We start from the raw sequence: 12,548 nt of genomic DNA, 5'->3' as shown, positions 1-12,548 counted from the left end.
TCTATTTTACAAGTGATTCGTATTTCTGTGAATATATTATGAATTCAACACACTTGAAAAATCTTTTAAAAAAGCATAGAAAAGTCAGTTGCCTACAAATATCTCTCCTAGAAATGAAAATTCTTCATTTAAATAACTCAGAGATACACTTAAAATTTTGTATTGTGTTAAAAATATGAAGCTGCTGTTGAGCGTTATCAACACACCAAAGTGCTGCTTGACTTGATTATTAAGGTGCCCTGCAGGGGTTGCAGCAGTGTTTCATGACAAAGCTGAAAAAGGAGTAAAGACTGGAAGGAACAGCAGTTTTGCCCTTAAAACATATTCTCTGAATTCTTAATGGTGAATTCTTAAAGGTGCACATGTGCATGTGAGGGGGAGTGGAAGCACCTCAAACATGCACATCAGAAATTTTCTGGACTGGGATAGTTTGTTTCAATCCCAAAAGAATTTATGAACTGAGACAGGTAATCAGCCTTTCACTTGAGATTCAAGTCTTTAATGACAAGCTTTTCAGTGAGAGGAAATAAACCATGCTAAAACTTCTACCTCATTTAGTAAGATCTTATGATCATGTAAGCATTCCCTGCTACCCCCAGTCTTTCATCAAATGTCTTTGCTGGTCTTTATAAATTAATGCAAGCAGGGAAGCAGCATTTGCTAGAATGAAGTGTGATTTCACAGTACAGAAATTACCATGTGTGGAATAGTGGGTAAGGGAGTCTGGTTCCACGTGGTCGATGTGCTTGTTTTTGCTTGCCAGTTTGTTCCACCAGTAAGTTTTTTCTCTGTAGGCTGAGACCACTGCATATCTGATCTAAAATGAAACCATGGTGTTAGTTTTCATGAAGAGGCAACAGCTAGAGCAAAACAACATAACAGGAAACCCAAACATGCCTTAATGCATGCACACAGCTGAAATCTATGAAGAAACACTCAGAATTTCAGTAGTCATTTATGTATCTCTTCTCCAGTAAGTGTTAAGTCTGGGGGTTCTGTTTGTGTTAAAAGTGAACTATCAGTACTGAACTGAGCATATAATGATTAACTGGAGTTTGATGTAACTTTTATAATGTTTAAAAAAAAATTCAATAAAAATACAGCAATTGCAAAACTAATTAAAGTGAGCTACTTTAAAAGTTAAAGTTGGCCATATTATGGCGACTGACCACAAACACACTGCTCCAATGCACTTCTCAGTTATTTCACATTGTTTCAAGAGATGAGATCCTTGCCACGTTAGTGCCAGAGACTATCAAATAGTCATGTGAGAGTATTACAAGTACATACACGCACTTACTTTTTGGATGGAGTTCCTCCAAAGCCAAGATCTGTGGGGGAAAAGAAACAGACAAAATCCTTAAGAATTTTAATTTGGGAAGGAAAAAAAAATTCTTGTTTTCTGTAACTTTTTGTTGTGTCCCCTGCCCAGCTGTCAGTGCTGACCTTTCAGGCAGTTAGCTTCTCACAGAAACCTGTAGTTTCCAGATGGCATAAAAAAAGAGCGGGAGAGCAGCTCAGACTTTTTCCACAGGCTCTATTATCGTCCCTGAAGGGGTCAGGCTACAAATCCAAAGGTGGGGGATCACACATGTACTTTTATAGGGTTTGGGGGGGGTGGGGGGGGGGATCACAAGTAAACCAATGGAAAACAGGGTTAACACATTTTGGCCAACTATGTTATCTATCTTTGTTTGGGACAACCAATTATAAAGAACCAAACCTAACCAATAATATTCTAAAAAGATAAGAAGAGCTTGCATTTTTCTAACATGAGTCATTCTAAACAAGTAGTTTTTCTTATGTCAAAGAAGATTCCAGGGGGCTGTCACAGGACTAATCGCGGAGGGATTCATCTCCTCTGCAGTTTTCCTTTCAGCAACCAATAGCAAAATTAATTTTAAAAGCTTCACACTTACTTCCTACTAGATTAGCAAGTGAAGAATCGAGGTCATTTGCCAAAATTTTTCTACTTTGCTGGCTGGCTACATTGGCTCTTTGACTTTGTGGTGGTACTGTGGGTTGCAGTACATCATCTAGAAAGTAAAAACCTCAACAAAGAAAATGAAAGCAACTGTTAAGAAAATTGTTACATTGCATTTAATAAACGACATCTATAGGCCAGGGAAGAATTTTCTTTATAGAACACTAATTTGAGTATTTATGTGTGAAGGTTCAACATGATAGAAGTATTTAGACTTTGACAGAAACATAGTTCAACTGCTTATTTTTTATGGAATACTATATTGTACCTACTAATATAAAAGAATCTTTTATTGTACTTCAACAATTCTTTGCTATACAGAAGAGAAAGACTAATTCAGGTATTCTTCAAGAAACACCCAAAAGCAGTTCTGCACTTCTGCAAGTGCTGTGCCTCTGAATGGAGTCAGAGGGAAGTCATCACCATGTATCAAGAGAAAGCCCAGAACACAAATGAACACGAGCTTACCCGTTACGAGACATCCAGTGGGCCACGTTCAACGTTTGTTCCCCCAGAGAGAGAGGAAACAGTTATTACACAGGGAATGAAATCAGTCAAAGCTAATTTTAAAGTAAATAAGTAAGAACCAAACTGATTGCCTCTTATCAGGCCATAATCATCTTGAAAATATATTAAGTTATTAAATTTCCAACTGCAATAGCAATTATGCTAAATTGTTAAGCAATTTTTGCCTGTAGGGTGTAAATTAGTCATAAGGCAGTTTTTACCACTTGCAGTCCTGTACTCTGGTGCTGTAGATTTTCCTCCAAAAACAGCATCAAAGTCCACATTAATTGTTGAAGAGGTGGTACTCGGAGAAGCTGAATGAAGAGGAAAACCTGAAAAATAAGTTGAGTAATGAAATACACCCATGAATTAATATCACTCATTCCAGTGAAATCAGAAAGTTTTAAAAAACAAAACAAAACAAAAAAAACCCACAAAAAAACAAATCAAATTACCATCAACAGTCACTGGATGATACACAGAAGCATATGCTGGTTTATGACCACTAAAGTCATCTTAGCAAAAAGAGAGGTGAAAATAAGATCAGTTTTAAAGAGAAAAAGGAAGAGGGAACATAATAAATCTGCAGCTAAAAATTAGGGACTTTTACTATTATAAAAAGGTTTTTTATTTTACAGATTTGAAAAGCCAAGTTACTCCTGCATTCCCCATTACAAAAGAGAAAGGAGGTTCCAGTTTGAAAGAAACCAGCAGATTTCTGCAGTTTGAAAGAAACCACCTGCAAGTCTTAGGATGTCTAGACTGGGCAAGCAGAACAAAATAATAGTTTATCTCAACTACAGAAATAAACGTTTAAGGAAATATATAATTTACTACACTTGGAATTAATGCATAATTTTCACTTGTTAACAAAAAGTGAAGATTGGCCCACACCACAAAACATGGCCCACATTATTAGCATTATCATCTCCAGTTGCAAATAAATTACACGGGGAATGGTTTTTTTACCACTAAACAGTTCCACTCTTTGTTTGGAGGAAAAAGAAGAATTGATGAAAGGGGTGGCAGATTTTACAGCTTCTTCAACTGGCTTCATGTCAAAGATGTCCAGATGAGGTGGAGAACCAACACAACCATTTGAGGACGAGAAAGGACCTTTCAGATGCAGAAGTAAAGGAAAGAATACAGAATACAAATAATGGAAAAGAAAAACAGACTGAAATGATTGAATATGAGAATCTCTAGACAAAGTCATATTGTAAATATTCCACCTAAAGATCAGTCAAAGTTAGATACAAATTTTGGACAGATATTATCTAGATACAAATTTTTAGTCTGAGATGAAAATCCTAACAGCTCTCTATTTAGGGAAAATAATTCTAGTGTTGACATTGGGTGGGAGGGGAAGAATGACAGAACATGTATCAAAGAAGTTAGATACTAAATTTTTGGCTTCAATAATCTACCTTTTAAGTAGCATACAAGAGCATCAATTCCACCTATTTAAATACTAACATTTACCTTGGTGTTAACACTGCCTTCTTTTGACATTTTAGCCGTTTCTTTGACATCTAACCTGACTATTCTTTGTGAGGGCAGGTGAAGAAATGGGGGTCCACAGTTTTTTTACAACTCTGAAGTTACCAACACCTTTTAAGTGAGAAGTATATTAAATATTGCTTAACTAAATGGAAATACTAGTCCAGGATCTTTTCAGTTATACCTGCCTAGGTTTTATTTCCCAGTATTTTTCAACTTTGATCATTAGTTATATTTCTTCTCCCTGTTGCCTTTATTGAACAGTTCTGCTCCTTTGTTCCATCAACAGTAATGCTACGTGTTCAAGAAAGTTTGTCAGAATTTTCAAATAATTTACTTCATATTTTGTTATGAATGTTTGGATGCAAAATAGTTAAGGTTTAAGATGCAGACTCAATTAAGTGTGAACCTTGTGTTCTAAGAATTCCCTTATCATTTAGACAGTCAAATCAGGGTATGAGCTCACCTCCCCAAGCACTGCTTGCTGATGTTGATATAGCTGGAGTACTTTGCACAGTTGGAACAAATGCAGGCTGAAGATCAAAAAGATCACTAGAAAGGTTGGGCATGCTGAATAAGAAATATGAGAGAGAAAGAGAAATATGAAGATATGTAACAGACATTGTATTCTTGCTTTTATGAACACTCATACCAATCTCATTTTCTCTTATTTCCTAGCAGCCCATCAACAGTGATACAACAAACTGCTAATTCAACCTACTGACAAAATTCCTGTGGGTACACCAAGAAAACATCAGGAAAAGGTACCTGAGAGGTAACTAGGAACACAGTTTTGCAGTTGATTGTGGAACTAAAGGTCAGTGCAGTAATTTCTGTTTATTTCAGAAAGCAAAATATCTCTCACCTATTTGTTGTGGGTGCTGGTGCAGCAAAGAGGTCAACAGCTACAGTGGTATTTACACTTTTTCCTGATAAAGTGCTTGGGGATGCTGATGTGGAAGTGGAATTTGATACTACAGAGATTTCTCTTAATCGCTGCTCCTGAAAGATGAGAGACAGTTGGCATTTTATTCTTATTAATTTATTAACATTTCAGTCCTGGAGACCTTTTTCAAGAAGAAAATTTTAATTATGGTCTTAATAAATAAAACACTTTTTCTTCTGTAAAGTCCTAAACCCAGAAAAATAATTTAAATTAGAGATGAGTATTTGTTTTAACAAAGCATGTGAAAATCAAGGTGAGACTTGTTGTTTTAAATAACTTTTTTAAAATCCATATCTGCCTAGAAGTAAATCACTTCTGGTCAAGCTATACATTCCAGGCTTCCTCCACAGTTACTCAGAAACAGCTCAGTGGACCTTTGTTCAGGAAGACTGATCTCCCTACTTAATGAGTCTCTTCATGGTTCAATTCAGACATTCAGAAATCAGTGTGACAACATGCAATCTAACAATAAGGCAGCAAACCTTGTTTAAATTAATTTCAGGTTTGCATCCCTCACTACTTCTAGATAAGTTCACTGCATTTTGATGGAACCTGTCAAAGCACGGGTGTATGTTTTACACAGCTCACATTCCTCACATAAAACACTGAGTGACCTTGCAAGCTTCCTCATCATACACTATTTTATCCATTTACAAAAAGCCTTGGAATACAAAACTTGTTAAAAACATCTTACTTTAAGTGCCTGCAGTCTAACTTGTTCCTCCTCCAATGCCTGCTGCTTTTCTTTCTCATCCATCCGGCTGAATGACATTCCTGTATTGGCAAGTGTGGAAACAGCACTGGATAGGGCACTGGCTCTAAAAAGAGCAATAATTTAAAAAAAAAAAAAAACATTATTAAAAAACTCACAGCCAGTTATGCATCACTCACAGTTTAATCATCAAGTGCCTTATCTAGTCATGTGTCACCCTCCTCCCCAGTCACTTCTTCCCTTACACTCTGGTACATAAGAGCAGACACCCTAAAAAAGAGGCATGAGTACACAGAGTGAGTCCCTCGAGTTTCAGCAGGAACTGGAAAATGGGGAACATAGCAGTTGTCCTTCCTCTTTAAAGATTATCTAGACTAGACTGGAATGTTATTCAAAAGGCAGAGGCACAGAAAGCTTGTTTGTACACTATGTAACAGCAAAGAAAGCACAGCATTATGCATATACATTCTGTATATACAGAATATTGTGGCAGCGAATCCTTAGATTCTTGAAAAAAATAATCTGATATGAAAGATAGCAAACTGGAAACATTTATCAATATTTACCTGATACATTTATCAATATTTACCAAGTTTCTGTGGGACAATGTCTATGCCAAAAGAGATGTCTCATTATTCAGTCAGAAGTATTTTTATACATACTGATACCATACTTGACAGAATGAATAACATGATTGCTTTCAGCACAATACATCTAAGCTAATTTGGCTGCTGTGAGGAGGGGCTGAAGAACTTTTACAAGAAGGTTAAGAAATTCATGGTCTGAGAGGTAAACCATGAATACATAAATAATAACAATTCTGATAAATACCACCCTATCTTGGGTAAGAAGAGTATCAAAATCCAAACACCTTGTAAATGTTACAAGTCAAAGGACTTTAATATACAAGGTCTCAGTTCAGTGATTTATTACAGCATAATGAGTAATCTTTCTGAGACAGACTCAGACATACCTACATTTCAAATGTGGCTAAGCTGTCAGACTATTCTCACTAGATGTTTCATTTATATTTCTAGGATGATACATTCAGAAGTGAATAAAAACCAGTAACACCACATCACTGAATTCTGAAAATTGTTAGAATGACAATGACAAATTTTAAGTATGGGCATTGTTGTAATTCGTTGGGTGCTCACCTGCTGGCAGCAGAGACTTCCTTTGTTTTCTTTCCCTCCACAGAAGCCAAATGCTGTTCCAGTGCCTCAAGCAAGCTGCTGGGTGCCTAAAATGAGAAATATTTACAGAACACTGCTTCTATCAACACATCATTGTTTAGTACACAGTTTTGTTTTCTCACCAATTAAAAACAAAAAAACCTCACACATGCGTTAACAGTGCCTTTGGGTTTTGTTGCAATCCTACACACCCAAATTCCATCTACTCAGTGGTGGTTCCTTAAAAGGAGTGGGATTGCAGAGGCAGAAAGGAAGGATTCCCCCGAGTGGCTCTGCTTCTGTGCATACAAGTTAGACTCTTGGTTTTGGCAACAGTATCTGCTACGTTAGAATTAACTCCAAAACTAAAGCTGATGAAGCACTACTCCCTTAAACTTAGAAGCCCCAAAACAAAGACCTGGCATTTTGGATCTACTTTCCCAAGTAACAACAAAAAAACAATTACTCTCCATTCAAATATTTTCAGTCAACGGCATGCAGTAGAACACCTGACAACAGCAGGATGTTAGGTTGGATAAAACAGGGAATCAAATCCAATCTGATCCCAAAGACACTACTGCAGACTGAGTAGCTATTCACCATGTAACTGTACAATAAACCAACTCCATTACTCTAAGAGAAATAAATCCTGCTGCAGATTTCTATGAAGGAAATGTACCTCTAAAATTCAAATTTATTTGCCAGCTCAGTTCTCCTCATCTGGCAGGGTTTCAGAGACATTAAGCCTCTCTTACCACTTGCCAACTTTCAGAAGGTAGAACAGATATAACAGGCATTGTTTGGAGGAAAAAACAAACTTGCCCTTGCTAGCCCTTCTGTACCAAAAGGTAGAACAAGACATTTCCTGAAAAGAGGAAAATATTATTCACACAAGGCTTTGGCAGGCAAGCTTCTCTTTGAAATATTGAGCACAATTCTAGCTTCTCACTTTCATTGAAGGCAAATTCAAGCTAGATGAATCAAGAGATAAAAAAAACAAAACAAAACAAAAAAACAAAAAAGCAATCAGAATAATCCTATAAAACCACTTGTCTTAAAATGAAGACCTGAGCTGTTATTTCTTAAGTAGAGCAAGGTAAGCCAAGACAGTGTAGTTACCTCAACAACAGGTCATGAATAAATTCAGCACCCGACCCAGACAGCTAAATCCCAAGGGTGACATTTTGAAATTAACTACCCTTTTGGAAAGGTACCAAGGACAAAAAAACCCAAAACAAACAAAAATACAACCAAAACCAAGCAAAAAGAAAAAAAAAAATCCCCAATCAAACCAAATCTCCCCATAGTTTTATTTTACTTGCACAATAGCTTGCAAAAGGCATTGCATGGTACAGCTACTTAGATAATCTTAGTAGCAGGAGACTATGCCCTAATTTCAGAAAGCTTTTCCTTGTCTTTTTTCCTCCCAAAGCCACTCAAACTTAGGTGTTCAGAAATGCATATTCTGTACTTACTTTTTCTAAAACCCTCCAAACAACCCCCTCAACCACAAGAACTAAATCAAGCAATCCAGTAACCTCTGAATTTTCTCACTGCTGCAAATATCCTCCAACACAACATCACACTTGGAGTGAACAGGGTAATATTGTGTCATAAATTATACCTGGGCTAATCCAGCCACTGACTTGAGAAAGGCTGTATTTCATGATTCACCTCCATCCCCCACCCCCTAAAACACATAACAGACTAACATCCATGCAGAGGGAAACAACCCAGTTATGCTCATGAAATACAGGACCAGCTATTAACAGAAAGCAACATCACTGTGAAACAGGGCACCTACAAAGGAAAATACTTTCTTCACAGAAACAGGCAAAAATGGTAATATTAAGAAACCCCAGCAAATCCTTTTGAAGTGGCACTAAATGGATGTACAGTCATTCAACTCATATTAAATGCCATGAAATTTTCTAAGTGGAATGTTTAATAGTAGCACTAAAATTGCCAAAATGCACAGTATGCTGAGGTCTACCACCAGCTCAGAAGTGCATTTCTCATATAAAAGTGCACTTAAAATAGCTGAGCTATTAGAAATGTTGTGGGCACAGTAGACATTAAGTATTTTCTCACTGAAAGTTTCAGACAAAAAAAAAAAACAAACCCAAACAAAAACAGCAAAATGAAGTTAAATACCCAAATTCCCAGTAAATTAAAAAAAACCCCACTTGCTTTCAAGAGCTTTATAATTACCCAATTAAGTGGACAACTGCACACTAACCCAGTGAGGTATAAATAACTTCAGACTTGAGTATAATGTGATTAGAATAATACAGGCCAGCTGAATACTGCAGTACTAATCAAAACATCAAGTATGATGCTAAGATCAAACACCAACAGAAAACTTCAAACTACTGTTTCAATCACTACCTGCTTTTTCCCTGATGGTTTCAGTCGTATTTTTTTTATACCATGAAGGCAAGTTCTTAAAGTGATTAATATTAAATGCTAGGAGCAAGCATTAGAGATCTGTGCTTTGAAGCATGCATGATTTCAGATGGCATTCATACTGTAGGAGGTAATGAACACCACTAACAATGGAGGTTTGTGGCTTAGGTTTGATTTCCATTTTAAGAAGACACTGATTAAGGTTAGGCAAATCTTCACATTAGATGTTTTTTCCCATGATTAACCCATGAAATTTAATATCAAGAAGCTAGTGTAGGATTAGATGTGACTGTTCAAACATTAGACATTAGATTTTTAGCTTCTCACTGACTGCACTCCAACAGCTCCAGTACTCAAGCTCTAAGGCACTGCAGTTCATACCCAAGTCTCTTAAGGCTGTTTATTGCACCCTGCAAGTTGCTCAGTGCAAGAGAAATAATGACAAACACTCTGCTCTGTTGAGTCGTCCATAGATGAGAAATGAAACATCCCTATAAACTGAAGGGACTCATAAAGAATAACCTTGTTTACCTCTGTGGACTATCAGTGTTTCCTGTTCACCAGGTCAAACCATTTTGTCCCCACCCTTATCCTCACTGGAAGGTGTTTTCCAGCACACAACCTGCATTGCACATGTCCCTCATATTACTGAGTAAAATCAAAGCCAGCATCAACAGCTGATGTAGAAACATCAAGTTTATTCTTCAGATTTAAGGGGACAGAAAAAAATGCAACTGAATGAGCTGACTGTCATCCTTAAGTGTGTTGGAAGACATTAAGTTAGAGTGAAATGGAAGGTCTTCCTCTAGGTATGGCAAGATACTTCTGGCATACCTGCCAAGGAATCCTCTGTGATAAAACCCAGAAGTTCTTGAAAAATAGTACTTTCTGTGGGTTTTAATTGCTTTAAACAATCAAAAAAAATCTCATTGAGAATTGCAAAGTGCAAGTATTGAATCCATTTAATCCATGTGAGAAGCCACTATACATATTTCCCACATATAAATACATAGAAGAGAATACAGTCTCAAGAATAATGATTACTATGATACATACCAACCTTTAAAAACACAAAGAACAAAATAATTTGGTTAATCAGTATGCAATGTACACTGACCTGAGTAAGATCTGGAATGTCACCCTGATCAATTCCAACTTGCTGCATTTACAAAAAGAGGAGGAAAAAAATAAAGTACATTACTACATGCAGTGGCAATGAAAAACACCAGCAGTGTCTGAATGTTACATGGAAGCTAGCACATGAAAAGGGAATATTCATAACTTTCTGAACTGGTATAAGTTTCACTAGGAACACATCTTAAAATCACAAATGCATTAAACAGCATCTCAAGGCAAACTCAGCTTTTCATCCAGCCTGGCTTTCATGCAGAAAAGCCTGCTAGAAGCATTAGAAACAGTCACATTGTTTACTGAAACTAGTTATCAATTTTTAAGTACTTACAGTAAAGGAGAGCCCTATAAATATCTTTAAATAGACTGTAATAATCAGTTTATACATTCTGGAGCATCCACAAAATTTATAATGATACTTCAGAAAGTTTACTATGTGGTCTGGCTAATAAAAAGGATACCCAAGAATCCCACTCCATGTTAATAAGCATATACAATCTTTAAAATACCTAATCTTTAGAATACTTCCTTGTATACTGAGGTTAAGGAAACAATCTGTTTAAAGGTGTTTCTATGAATATTGTACCAATATAGACAGCTAAGTTATATCCTTTCCATACATGTAGATTTATTTACCTCTGCTACTTTGAGGAACTCTGACAATTTGGTCATTCTGGCTAGAAATTTTTTGTAAATATCCAAGCCTTCTTTGCACTGGCTCTTCTTCAAATCAAAGTATCTTTCTAAGGATGCAAATAAAACTCGTGTAAGTTAATACCCTCCCCAGCAAAAAGCTGATACAGTATTATAGAAGTTAATTTGACACAGGCTTCAATAAGAGAACAGACAGCAGTAACTCAAAAACTATTCAGATTTTACAGGAATACCTGAAACCTTTTATAAGTCAGTCAATACAAACCCACTGATTTTTCTGTTTCAGTGTATTAGACTATAATGCAAAAATTTATTAAATATGGATGTGAATCTGTGCAAATTATTAAATTAGGTATTATGGTGAATATTTTTGAAAAGTCAGCTTATCAGATGGCAATGAAACAAATTATGTTATAATTTGAACATATTCCTGGTATTTATTTACCTTTTTAGACCCTGTATCAATACATTTTGATACTGAAGTGGCTACATATACTGAACTGACCGACCAAAAGGAGCATCAACCACATCCTTCACTTCTTATGTTTTGCCCTATATACTTACAAATATGGCACTGAGTAAAAACTAATAGATTAACAGAACAAAATGATAGTTTCATTCATAAATTTGATTAAATGGTAATGAAAAGACTTTGCTAGGAATTTATCACCCTCTTAAAAAATCCCCTACATTTCATCTCACCAGCTCAGGCAGATTCAGGTACCAGTCAAAGGTGACCAGTCAAGTTTTAATAAAAGTGCAGGAAAACAGAATTCAGCCATACTGTGAGTATATTAAATACTCAAAACACCACATATCTCACCAAACCTTTACAGTCCAAGTGCAAAGGTTATCCATTGCACTTTAATGGTATTTTTGTTTCAGTCTCACCAATCACCCTCTTATTTCACTTTGTTTCAAGATGTATTCTTCCAGGTAGAAGTGGATGTGTAAACCTATGCTCCTGGTCACTAAAACTAAGATAGGCTTCATTTAACAGCAATAGAGCAGAGAGAATTTTTTAAGAAACTGCAGTCAGAAATTGTCTATCTTCTTTAGTTTTCTCAATATCTTTCACAAAATTCAAAAGCTGAAAAAATTCTCACATACCTAAAAGATTAATAATCCCCTCATTGTATGCTGCAAAAAGTCTAATGGAATCTTTAAAGAGGAGCATAAAGGCAGCATTTATAACACCATTTGTTAGTTCATTTGGATTTGCCTGTGTAGAAAGGAATGAGAAAGTAAATTAGTATTTAAAAAAATAATTAAACTCTCACTTCAAAATGAGAGAGTGTTACTTAACACTGAGCTTAAAGTACTTACATCAAAATCAAGGAGTGCATCGAGCTGGTTCTGTATGATTGGAAGGGTTTTCAGAAGCTTTTCAGGATTCATAGTTCTCATCACTCCATCTATCCTACAGAGTAGAAGACACACATTTACACAAGATACAGAGATCTCACCACACACTGTACTGTTTCAACAATACAATATTGTTTCACAGGGCCAAAAGAACACCATTCTACAACA

At 36.1% G+C, this 12,548-nt stretch overlaps 1 protein-coding gene across 2 annotated transcripts in view; it reads right to left on the bottom strand.

Annotated features, from left to right (window-relative positions):
• VBP1 (VHL binding protein 1) overlaps positions 1–12,548 on the bottom strand; it is a 39,124-nt gene that overhangs the window by 16,183 nt on the left and 10,393 nt on the right. For both annotated transcript variants that reach the window (XM_062502913.1, XM_062502915.1), the window contains exons 5-18: positions 12,342–12,435; positions 12,126–12,237; positions 10,998–11,104; positions 10,348–10,389; positions 6,807–6,892; positions 5,632–5,755; positions 4,857–4,993; positions 4,458–4,561; positions 3,461–3,607; positions 2,947–3,006; positions 2,713–2,823; positions 1,920–2,036; positions 1,301–1,331; positions 697–817 (exon numbers count right to left, since the gene is read on the bottom strand). In XM_062502913.1, the coding sequence (XP_062358897.1) occupies positions 697–817; positions 1,301–1,331; positions 1,920–2,036; positions 2,713–2,823; positions 2,947–3,006; positions 3,461–3,607; positions 4,458–4,561; positions 4,857–4,993; positions 5,632–5,755; positions 6,807–6,892; positions 10,348–10,389; positions 10,998–11,104; positions 12,126–12,237; positions 12,342–12,435 (1,393 nt within the window). The remainder of the gene's footprint in view (positions 1–696; positions 818–1,300; positions 1,332–1,919; positions 2,037–2,712; positions 2,824–2,946; positions 3,007–3,460; positions 3,608–4,457; positions 4,562–4,856; positions 4,994–5,631; positions 5,756–6,806; positions 6,893–10,347; positions 10,390–10,997; positions 11,105–12,125; positions 12,238–12,341; positions 12,436–12,548) is intronic.

Source organism: Cinclus cinclus, chromosome 15, assembly GCF_963662255.1.
Source record: "Cinclus cinclus chromosome 15, bCinCin1.1, whole genome shotgun sequence".
Classification (NCBI taxonomy): Eukaryota; Metazoa; Chordata; class Aves; order Passeriformes; family Cinclidae; genus Cinclus; species Cinclus cinclus.
The sequence above is the reverse complement of the archived record's forward strand: the minus strand, read 5'-3'. Positions and strand labels throughout refer to the sequence as shown.